The sequence below is a fragment of the Perca flavescens genome, chromosome 8 (genome assembly GCF_004354835.1).
Source record: "Perca flavescens isolate YP-PL-M2 chromosome 8, PFLA_1.0, whole genome shotgun sequence".
NCBI lineage: Eukaryota > Metazoa > Chordata > Actinopteri > Perciformes > Percidae > Perca > Perca flavescens.
Window position 1 is genome coordinate 23311557 of NC_041338.1, and position 12108 is coordinate 23323664.

General features: G+C 40.8%; 1 protein-coding gene across 6 annotated transcripts in view; it reads left to right on the forward strand.

Moving 5' to 3' along the window:
- Nucleotides 1-11539, forward strand: part of tln2b (talin 2b) — an 88356-nt gene extending 76817 nt beyond the window's left edge. For 5 of the 6 annotated variants that reach the window (XM_028584270.1, XM_028584264.1, XM_028584265.1 and 2 more), the window contains exons 48-57: nucleotides 519-635; nucleotides 1170-1355; nucleotides 1821-1928; nucleotides 4062-4167; nucleotides 5300-5424; nucleotides 7592-7717; nucleotides 7819-7881; nucleotides 8004-8186; nucleotides 8281-8406; nucleotides 9304-11539. In XM_028584270.1, the coding sequence (XP_028440071.1) occupies nucleotides 519-635; nucleotides 1170-1355; nucleotides 1821-1928; nucleotides 4062-4167; nucleotides 5300-5424; nucleotides 7592-7717; nucleotides 7819-7881; nucleotides 8004-8186; nucleotides 8281-8406; nucleotides 9304-9432 (1269 nt within the window). In that variant the 3' untranslated portion in view covers nucleotides 9433-11539. The remainder of the gene's footprint in view (nucleotides 1-518; nucleotides 636-1169; nucleotides 1356-1820; nucleotides 1929-4061; nucleotides 4168-5299; nucleotides 5425-7591; nucleotides 7718-7818; nucleotides 7882-8003; nucleotides 8187-8280; nucleotides 8407-9303) is intronic. The other variant, XM_028584268.1, reaches the window with a different exon arrangement.
- Nucleotides 11540-12108: the final 569 nt, after the last annotated feature.

The following is a 12108-nucleotide window of genomic DNA, read 5'->3' on the forward strand; positions in this document are numbered from 1 at the left end:
ACAACGATCATCCCGAGCGCAGCATGTAACTCTAACTGTTGCGTGGGGTTTCTTATGTTTTCTCATCTAAATGGAATTAGGGCCACCCATGGACCTGGTTATGCTGACAGATTGTCTCTGTTCCTCCAACATATGGTGACCTCCAAATGGGACCCTCTCTAACTCCTAGCGATCATGTTGCTTGAATTCCTAACCTAATAATGTACACTGTGCTGAATGCAGTACTGGCAAAACAAAATGTATCCCCATGAATAAAACTTGAATTGTTCTAGGTGTCAGTGAATTAACTGTATTACAAGTAGTAAATCATCCTGAATAGTCTTGTCTTTCTTCAGCAGCTGATCTTTCATTTTCATTAGAAAAGCACCTTTAACACATGGAACCATTATTCACTGTAATAAAATCAGTGAAGGAGGAGGCCAAAGGAATTTGGCAATGTAATGTTTTGCAGCTGAGGAGAAAGAGCTCCACCTCCTGGTCTGACTGTGAGCCTCATCATGTCTCCCTTCATTTGACAGGTCATGGTGACCAACGTGACGTCTCTTCTAAAAACAGTGAAGGCAGTGGAAGATGAAGCGACTCGCGGGACCAGGGCACTGGAGGCCACCATTGAGTGCATCAAGCAGGAGCTGACAGTAAGAGCGCCTCACAGGCCGAACCTCTTCTTTACGGTCTTTTGAGAGTCAACTGATAAGACACAGCCTCTCTGAAAACAGGGTCAGGGATATCTATGTCTATTATTCTGAACATAACAGGGGAGCTTTTTGTTCTTTTTCCTTTATTATCTGTCCAGCTCCTTTCCTCCTCCTTCCCCCTCAGCCCCTGCAGGTTTCTCACAGCTCTTATCAGTGTCTGGGTAGCCGGCGCATGCAGAGTGAGAAAGGAAGAAGATTTCAAGAGCTTGTTTATTTGTAATTTACTGCTAAACCTTAACAGAGGACCCCCCAGCCCGAGAGGAGGCTTTGCCAAGAGCTCCAGCCAAATTCAACACAGTCTACCAAACTCCTAATTATACAGCTACCTTTATCAAGATGTCCTGTCTTTCTCACTTGTTTAGGTGTACACTTCTTCATTTTTTCTCTGAGAATGTTCCCATCTCTATTAGCTTATCTGAGTCCCTTTCATGCCTATTGCCAACTACCTGTGTCTGTGGGTCTCCATCATGTCAGGTGTTCCAGTCCAAGGACATCCCAGACAAGTCCACCACACCCGAGGAGTTCATCCGCATGACAAAGGGCATCACCATAGCAACGGCCAAGGCCGTGGCTGCAGGCAACTCTGCTCAGCAGGATGATGTGATCGCCACAGCCAACCTGAGCCGGAAAGCCATATCCGATATGCTGACTACCTGCAAGGTGCTAATCCACTCTGCCCTGCCAGAACAGGCCTCACACAGACATCTGGGCTGCCAAGGAACGTGAGCCCAGCCTGCTGAGAGCAGATAGGACATTAGAGGCTAGTCTACTTTACGGCTGCTCCCGCTGGTAGTGACTCACTTTTCAAAGTCGTGCAGCGGAGCATCAGTCAGGATGTCCTTCAGTGACTGTAAAGCCCTAACAAGACAAAAACATAAGGCTTACAGCATTGTATGCTATGCTTTTGAATATCAAGGTATTACAAACACATTAGTGAAAATTCAGAATCAGAGTTTTTATTCGCTATGAATGTGGTTTGTGATTGGCACGAGATAATATGCATATCCCAGACCTCACATTTTCACTTTTATATCAGGACATGTTTTAAATTGTAACATTCAAATACAATTGTTGTATCCTTTTTTTTAAATTCACAATACAATACAATGTTTTCTAACCTTCCAGAAAGCAGCTTGCCACCCAGAAGTGGGCGAGGAATTAAGGAGCAAGGCCCTGCAGTACGGCTCTGAGTGCACCGCTGGATACATCAACCTTCTGGAGCAAGTCCTGCAGGTTAGAATGAGTCACGTGTAATGAATAAAGGATGTGATGGAAGTGACGTGTGTGTGTGTGTGTGTGTGTGTGTGTGTGTGTGTGTGTGTGTGTGTGTGTGTGTGTGTGTGTGTGTGTGTGTGTGTGTGTGTGTGTGTGTGTGTGTGTGTGTGTGTGTGTGTGTGTGTGTGTGTGTGTGTGTGTGTGTGTGTGTGTGTGTGTGTGTGTGTGTGTGTGTGTGTGTGTGTGTGTATCCTGATATTTACTATTACCAAGTGAGGTTTCACAGGTCTTATCTGCAAGATGAAATCCTCTGATGCTTGAACAAATGTTCCCGGCTTCCTGTCAGTCATGCTTGTGTTTACTGTAGCATCACCTCAGCTAAAAGAATAAGTCTGGTGAAATTCTGTCACGTTTTTTTCTCATTTTCAACAAATCCCACAAAAAAAGTTAATTGATACTACCTGCAACAAGTATTATCTCTATGTAGATCTCTAATATTGTCCAGAAACTGTTAAAAACACATACATGAGCTACACTGTTGCACTGGGTGATTTGCATTATGAATAACTACAGAATAAAACTACAGTACCCAGCTGTGTTAGGAAATTACTCAGCCTTTTATAAATATGAAACTTTCTTTTATTTAGGCTTGTTGTCAAATAAGAAAAATATGGAATAATAATAATATAATAATAACCCTAAAAATAATAACCCAAACCCTTCACCAATGAATAACCAAGCTGTAGAATATACAGTACAGGCCAAAAGTTTGGACACACCTTCTCATTCAATGCATTTCCTTTTTATTTTCATGACTATTTACATTGTAGATTCTCACTGAAGGCATCAAAACTATGAATGAACACATATGGAATTATGTACTTAACAAAAAAGTGTGAAATAACTGAAAACATGTCTTATATTTTAGATTCTTCAAAGTAGCCACCCTTTGCTTTTTTTAATAATAAGGGAAAAAATTAACTATAAAACTAATTAACCCTGACAAGGCACACCTGTGAAGTGAAAACCATTTCAGGTGACTACCTCATGAAGCTCATTGAGAGGGTGTATGCTTTTATATATCTGACGGATTTAATTTATTTAAATCATAGATATTTTGGCTACTGTTTTGTCTTTCAATCCCACTTTAGTCATGTCTTTAAATATGTAGTTGAAGCATGTTTATACAATAGATTCTTTTCTGTAATACATTGTCAAACACCAAGGGTTTGCAGAATTATCAAAAAAAGCAAAGGGTGGCTACTTTGAAGAATCTAAAATATAAGACATGTTTTCAGTTGTTTCACACGTTTTTGTTAAGTACATAATTCCACATGTGTTCATTCATAGTTTTGATGCCTTCAGTGAGAATCTACAATATAAATAATCATGAAAATAAAGAAACACATTGAATGAGAAGGTGTGTCCAAACTTTTGGCCTGTACTGTATATCTTACACCACAGTGTATATCTACAGAAGTTCTGATTTCATTTCTGAGCATCTTGTTGCTTAAATAGGCATATTAATCAGCAAAAACTTGGCTTTCATTAAAATCCGTAGTTCATAACAACACTCCCCATGTGTTATGTTAAGACAAGTGGGTTGCCATGTAACAGTTGCTAATTGCTGTATTAAGTAACTTAATTTGTATCTTACTTCAATAATTGGGAGTACATCATGTTGATTCTGGCAGCCACTAAAATTACCTTGTGTCATAATTTGTTTGACATTGCCAAATTAATTATAAGTGTTGCCAAGTTATTTTTTTACTTAAATTGTTACAGAACAGCTATAAATGCTTTTTTATGTCCGCTATCGCTGGCAGCCATGTGCATGTTAGAAATGGAGTATTCTGGGGAGGCCTCTGGCTCACCCGGTGGGAGCGTTCGCCCCATGTTGGCGGAGTCCTGCAGCGGCGCAGGGTTCGAATCTGACCTGCTGCCCTTTGCTGCGTGTTGTCCCCCATCTCTCTCCCCCTTTCATGTCTATCCACTTTGAAATAAAGGGAAAAGCCCCAAAAAATAATCTTTAAAAAAAAGAAAGAAAGAGAGTATTCTTTGCCCTGTAATTCATCTTTTACATTGCATTTACTTCTGTCCTTTGTTTGTGTGTGTGTGTGTGTGTGTGTGTGGGCTCTCTTGTATTCTCAGGTGCTGCACAGGCCCTTGCCCGAGCAGAAGCAGCAGCTGGCCTTACACTCGAAGCATGTGGCAGCGTGTGTGACAGAGCTCGTCCAGACAGCTGAGGCCATGAAAGGTGAGGCCACACACACTGGGACACACAAAAGTTAGGCTTGACAACCTTTAGTTACTGGTGACCCCATTCTGACTGATGTCAGGATTATATGGACCACTTAACACACATGAAAGCATGTCTGCGGTACATAAAAAAACCGTACAATGGTTGGAAGCAAGAGGCTTTCCATGAGGAGCCAACTCAATTATATAAAATGTAAAAAAAAATAAATTAAAAAAAGGATGAGAGGATTGTGGAGATGTTAGAGATTAGTCAAAGGAGTCCTAATCCTCTTGTGCATGAATCATATTATGGTGTTATTGAGTCAAGCCACCAAACTGTCTGCGTCCGTAATAAAGATAGGTCATGAAAATCCCTTTACAATATTAAAATATGCAACGTAGAGTGATTGCCGTGCAAATAGTTCCAAGTTAAGCTCTGTAGGCTGGTTATGACACAGAGTGTTTCCTATAGAAGCTGCACTGCTGCCTCTGACAGGAGTAATAGATTGTGTTTGGATGAGAATTAGATTTCCGTGTATACCCTGAGACCCAGCGGGGCTATCCACTTCACCTCTCTAATGTCCCATGTGCTCTCTCCCTCTCTCTCCCCCTTTCTTCCCTTGCTGCTTCAGATGGAGGTAAGTGGGATATGGTGTATTTTGCTCCTCCAGATCACCTTTCATAGAGTCAGAAGGGGGTAGCGGAGTTGGCGGCTTGGGGGTGGGGGTGCAGAACAGATTTCCCCAGAGCTCAACGTAATCTATGAAAACATCGTTCCATCTGCTTTACCAAGCTGTTCCCAAACAGCTCTGTTTTATGGGCACTTAAAAACCTATATAAAAAAGACAATGATCCATCAAATGTGCATTTCCTCTTACTTTTAGTTTATCTTATTTATCTTTGAGGCATTACTGTCAGACTGCAAAATTCTTTGGATTGTTTAGAGCTTTGCTGCAGCTGTAGTAGGTGGAGATTTAGCATCTCTGTGATGCCTGGATTGTGTGAATGAGTGATCATTGAAGCATAATTCTGACCTCTTGTTACATAAAAGTACAGTAAATGTTATCACCAGAATTATTGCACTGGTGTTTATGTTGAGAGCCTGTTCTAAAAAAGCCAACGTTTGAGTATGTGTTGATGGTCGCTTTCAGGCTCAGAGTGTGTGGACCCTGAGGACCCCACTGTCATCGCAGAGACTGAGCTCCTCGGAGCAGCAGCATCCATTGAAGCTGCAGCCAAGAAACTAGAGCAGCTGAAACCCAGAGCCAAGCCCAAGGTAAAAGTGCCCATTTCAACCCTTTTCAGTACGCACAAACCCACACACAACTTTCTGCCGTTAATCAGCAGGGAGACGATGTGGGCTGAAGGTAGGAAAAGGTGACACTGACTTTGAGGTGGACCTATCTTTTTCCGTACTGAGCTGCTATCTCGCTGTCATTAACGGAGACATTCTTTTTTCTTCCTTACACATATGTTGACTCAGACAGCTGGTCCAGTGAGCTAACATATGATGTCGGGAAAACTTTCTTCAAAGGCACTTTTGATTATTTTGGTATTTTGAGTTGTGTTGCCAGGAGACGCAATTACACTGCTGGATCCTCAAGCTTATGTTGGAATAAGTTCAAAATGTGTGATGAACTGTTGTGACCCTTTCCACAAGAAAGGGCCTCTGTCTAATTGAACTTATTTCCTTTGTTTTATTGCAGTGTTCCTCATTTCTAAACTAAACTTAGGGGATATTACAGAGGCTATTCTTCTCCCCCACACACAGTGGTATTGCTTAAAGAACTTTACCGCATAATACACAGAGAAAATAGGCAAAAGATGGGAGATGGTAGTGATAGTGCCTTTGGAAAGTGACGTGACTTTTATGTTGTTCTATGTTCAGTACAGGTTTGTGTTTGTGGTGTGCCACTGCATGATTGTGTTGTTTGTTTATCTGTCTCTGGAGACTGTATAGTTGGACCCTAGTGCTCTTCCTTCTGTGCCTGTAGTGCTTTTCCCCCTTTTCTAAACTTCTTCCTATACACAGAGTGATTGTCAGTTCACTCCTCTGCATGTATGATATACATTAAAGTATATTTAGGTTACCCCACTTTTAATAAAGCCCTTTCAGTTCACCCCTATGCACATATGATATACATTAAAGTATATATTGGTTGCCCCACTTTTAATAAAGCCCATATAATGCTCTGTCTCATACTATAATTCCACAGCTACAGACTGTATTTATGAGGACCTTTGTGTTTATGAAAGGGGATTAGTGAGTGAAAGGCTTTGCCTTTTTTTTAGATGTCAGTGTCTCCCTCTAGTGATCTAAATCAGCTTTACCAAATACTGAATTCTACTGTTTAGGGGGAGGACACACTTTTTTATGACCATGCCTTACCATCGCCTATATTTAGAAACTAGCTAAAACATTTGTCCATCCATCTGTGTTCATGTACTGTGCACTCATAATTATTGTTTAGAGCAATATGATTATTTGAAATCACAATATTTGACCCTTAGTTTTTTCCCCTGAGACAGAGCTAAAAACTACCCCATATAATTCTTAGAGGCATTAAGCTACCCTAAATAAAATACCCCATCAGATTGAAACAAGTGTTATTTGTCTGAAACAGCTTGGATTCTCCTTCCTCCTCTTTAGTCCCTCTCCTCTCTGCTCCTTCGTCCCTCCCACCCTACAAGGAGGGAGGGCTCTTGTGCTCTCAGCATGCCTCCTTGCCCTGCCTCCCCCTCCTTCTCTAAGCCGTTGTAGACCTGGAAGCCTTCTCTGCAGGGCTCTGTCTGATATGTTTGATATATTAGGTTGTTATTCAGTCCAACTATATATCAAACATATTCCTACAGTGTCCCGCCCTGTCTCCAGCCACGTGTGCCTTATGTGTTTATGGAGGTCTCTGGTCAATCACATGCTGTTGACTGCTAAGGCAGAGATTTGTTAACTGTCTCTGAACTGATGCACTGGGATCTTCATAATGGTGTTAAGTCCAGGCGTGGGAATTGGGATATCATGTTCGATTGTGCTTTTTGTGAAAGAAAGTTGAACGTGATAGGTTATCCTCAAGGCAGTAGCGGACACTGAGGTCATGCACACAGTATTTTGTGAGTTTTAGGAAGCTGGAGGGGGTTACATACTACAACAAACATACTTGTTGGATATTTTACAGGCTACTTTTTATATTCTCTGTATGCCAATTCTACTTCATTTAGGCCTATTAATAAATATATTTCCCCACCAGAAGTTTATTCCTGGCAGTGTTGAAAAGGCTTTGAAACAGCATTTAGACCATCATGTTGGGGAGTAAAATTGACAGAGAATACAGTCTAATAGTTAATGACAAACCCCACAGTCATGATTTAGTATTTATAAAATCCTGGTTACGGCCCTAGTTGACCTGGTAGGATGCTAAAGTCTAAATATGTGGTTTTACTTTCAGCAGGCAGATGAGACGCTGGATTTTGAGGAGCAGATCTTAGAAGCAGCAAAGTCTATCGCTGCAGCGACTAGCGCTCTTGTTAAATCTGCATCAGCCGCTCAGAGAGAACTGGTGGCACAAGGCAAGGTCAGTCAATACAGCTACTCAGACACTCAGCAAGATTCTCTACTTTACTAATAATATAAAACAACATATACATTATGTTTTTTACCCAATGTCAACCTCAGGTAGGATCCAATCTGGCCAATGCAGTGGATGACGGCCAATGGTCACAGGGTCTTATATCAGCTGTAAGTTCCCTTCAACACATTTATAATGTATACATGCTGTGTAAACCTTGTTAATGTTACCCAGATTACAACAAAATGTAAACTCAACCATAGAGCACGTGTGGATTTGTTGCTTGCTGTAGGCACGTATGGTGGCGGCAGCAACCAGTAGCCTGTGTGAGGCCGCTAACGCCTCAGTGCAGGGCCACGCCAGCGAAGAGAAGCTCATCTCTTCAGCCAAACAGGTTGCAGCCTCTACGGCTCAGCTGCTGGTGGCCTGCAAGGTGAAGGCTGACCAGGATTCTGAAGCCATGAGGAGACTACAGGTAACACTGAAAGACAAAAAAAGTTTGAATGTGTCCATGGAACTGTGTACACACAGATTGTATGCATGCTTACTTTGAGATGATCTTTTCGAAGGCTGCTGGCAACGCAGTGAAGCGAGCTTCGGACAACCTGGTGAAGGCGGCTCAGAAAGCAGCATTTGACAAGTCTGAAGATGACAGCGTGGTGGTAAAGACCAAATTCGTTGGAGGCATAGCTCAGGTGAGACAAAATCCTGAAAAATGTTTATGTGAGACCAGTAACAGAAATTATTCATATTTTGCGCCTCTGACAGATATGCCAAAATGCCACAGTCATTTTTTTGAGTTTCTGTGGATAAACAGCTCATCAGCCACCCATAGCTGCAAAACATCACATCTCTTGAAGCCTTTTGAAATGGCTTTATTTTCATCTTTGCAAAGATTTGAAAGTAATGGAAGAGTGAGTGTCTCTTTTTCTAAACTCCATGGTGCCACAGGAAGCTTTACTTCTCATCATGATTGATTGGGTTCCTTTTTCAGTCAGTGGTGCAATCCAGCTGGGCATCAGTCTCATTGATGTCTGATTATTGTCGCACTGAGGGGAGCTTTTGACGGCGTTGTCTAACAAATTTAGACTGTGATTGACCATTTATTGTTTTTTTTAATGGCCCCAATAAGTATTATCTTCAAAATGTTATAGCCTAATGCTAACTATCTTTACTACTATTATACATTTTTATTTTTTCATGTTCATAAAATATTTTGATCTGACTGATGAACAACTAGTGATTGACAGCTAATGCACATGCAGTCCAAAAGTTGTCATGAATTTACCTTTTCAAATGTTTGCTGTAATGTTGAAACGCTTCATTTCTACATGCATCACAACCAATCTTCTCCACTTAAAGAGATTTTATGAAATGTTGGTTCATTTTAATATACCATAAGCCATACTTTGTCTCTATGACATGCTGTTTCCTGTATTTTTCTCCAGTGTGTTGTGCTTGGAGTTAACAGGCTGTACAGTGTGAGCTGAGTACTGTGCATCTATTGGTTTTCCATATCAAGTTATCCACAGGAATGGGATTATGATGAGTGGAAGGCAAATTTTTCTGTCAGCTGTTCCCCTTCTCCTCAGATCATTGCGGCTCAGGAGGAGATGCTGAGGAAGGAGCGAGAGCTGGAGGAAGCCCGGAAGAAGCTGGCTCAGATCCGACAGCAGCAGTACAAGTTCCTGCCCAGCGAGCTGAGGGAGGATGAGGGATGATTGGCAGATGGGGCTTGAGCCACGCTGATGACACCTTCTTGTCATGGGGAGATGTTGCCGATTGTTGTACGATTGGCTGCTTTGCTCTCATATAACGAGGAATATACAGCACTTGAAACAGGCCCATTTGGTGAGAAAAACAAGTGCTTGTGCTCTGTAGTGTATTTGTGTGCGTGTATGTGCGTGTGTGACGTGTGTATGTATTTTTAAGTGAACGGCATTGACATTCAGAGTTCAATATGGAGAAGGTTGTTACAGTTGTCACTATAAGCAAGTTACTGTACAGGCAGTATGATAAAGTTGTATGATAAACGTATCATTGCTTTGTGAGTGTTACTGCATCATGAGCTTTACCGACTGTTACAATCATGAATCGAAGATGTTACGAGTGCAGAAATCCTCTATAATCACTGAATGTTATATAATTGTTGAAGGTTTAGATCAAATAGAAATTAACTGATGATCTCTCTGCAACTAGAACAAACTTAAGGGTCCACAGCTTGTATTCTAAATGTAAAAACCTCAAGGGGTTAATAAAAAGGCAGGAGGGGGACTCCTCATTTCACCACTGGCTTGCATGCACCATAATGTCTATACATGTCAATGAAGCTACTAACCAATAGAGTAGTATAGCGTGGAAAGGCACTTGTATTTTACTAATAAAAATGTGAATTTGGGGTTTGCTGTTAAACCAGCAAATCTTTGGAAAAAAGGATTCTGATTAAACTATGTTGTCCAGCTTGACACCAAACAATGAGTTCTGATTGAAGTAAATAAAAAAATAACAGGCCACTGGCCAACATTAGCTCTAAAGATATTTATTCTTGGCAGATTCTTTTTCTTAAAGAGCAGACAGGTGTTGTTCGGAGAATCTGGACTATATCTGACCAAATATGTCATGCTGCTTTTATATCATGTCACTTCATGTAGCCCCATCTGTTATTCCCTCACATACACAGAGCTGTATAAGGAACATATGTTTACATTATTTGTCATGTTTGTTCTCTCTTGTTTAATTCCTCTCCCATTAACACTGGCCAGATTTTGTACCCACTATACTGTACACACGTTTACACACACACACACACACACACACACACACACACACACACACACACACACACACACACACACACATAGTTATTCTCCATTAGTCACTGCCCTGTCATGGTAAAGGCATTTTCACTTTAGACTGACAGCAATACATTATAGTGAATATCCTAGTGGGATAATTGTGGTTGTAAGATTGGTTATGTGCAATGATATTTTGCTTTTGAATGAAACAAGCATACATTATGCACTGAAGTTGCTCATAAACATAGGCACTGAAAATAGCAATTGAAAGGAAAAAGCTTCAAGCTCTGATTGAGGAAACTAATTCAATGCTTTGTTTCTTCTTTAGTATGTTAATGTATGGTATATTGGACATTTTAAGCACTTCATCTCCTCAGTCTGTCCATGCCAGTGTCTGGACTGCATTGTGTACTAGTGCCTTACTTGAGTCTGCCCTGCGAGCAGTTGAAGATCAGGCTGAGTGGGAGCCTGAGCCTTGTCCTCTCTGGATCAGGACATTATGCCAGTCTAATCCCCATCGGGGTCTTAATAAACTGTCACCTACTCCTTTGCCATACAATACAACGCCTTGGCTAGTGGCCTACTTGCCTAAAATATTATAATGCTGATATAAAAGGGCATCTGTGGATACCTTAGGATTTAGAGACCATGTTGGAAAACTAACACTAGACTGCATTCCATGAGCATGTGGCAATTTGTGTTTAAAGTCAAGAAATTGTTGAAATCATTATGCCAAGTCCCACTTAAATGTTGGACTTAAGAACTTCCTTGTTTCATTGTCTAACCACTATATGAAAAAATATACGTTTTTATCAGTAAATGTAAGAATTACCCTAAAATATATTGTCTAACTGATTTGTCCGAGTATTAACAGGAAATAGAAAAAGTTACTAGCTCTGTTATGAATAGGTGTTGTGCTTTCTTTAACAGACTGCATTAGTTTTATGATTTGATGCTGTATGTATAATATTTATCTGGTCACAAAAGTATTTTTTGTATTCACCAAAAATAAAGAGTTTCAGTACCATTAGGATTATGTTGTCCTTTTTTTATTATATCAACAAATGTAGTGGACAATGGAGATGTCTCATAGAAAAAAAGTTATCCTGCATTCTTTCCAGCAGATGTCAGTATTATCCTTAATAGTTCAGTCAGAGGGATCAGTGGATGTTAGGAGAAATATCTTCTAGTGGAAGGATTGGCAAAGTTAGCCAGACCAAATATGGACCTAGTGGATGTGCTTTTTTCCCCCCTCCTGGTTCCCAGACCTTGAACTATGCAGCAATTCCCATTTAGATGTTTTGGTCAAGAATGAGAGTTCGCATAACTTTTGCTCTCTGGGTTTCACAGTTACACAGCTAAAACCTTTTCTAGGGCTGTTTAGAAGTAGCCTAATATTGACATTTTGTTGGTCAGCTACTACCTCAAACTTGAACTTAGACCTTTTCTTCCCCAGGTGATAAAAAATCTTATTTCACTCTGAAGCTGATCCTCTTTCTGTGTCAGCAGCATATGAGGGCAGAGTGTGTAAACGATGGTTCGAAGTGGCCAGCACAATACACTGAGTCGTCCTAATGAACACCATATTTGGTTGTTTGAGTG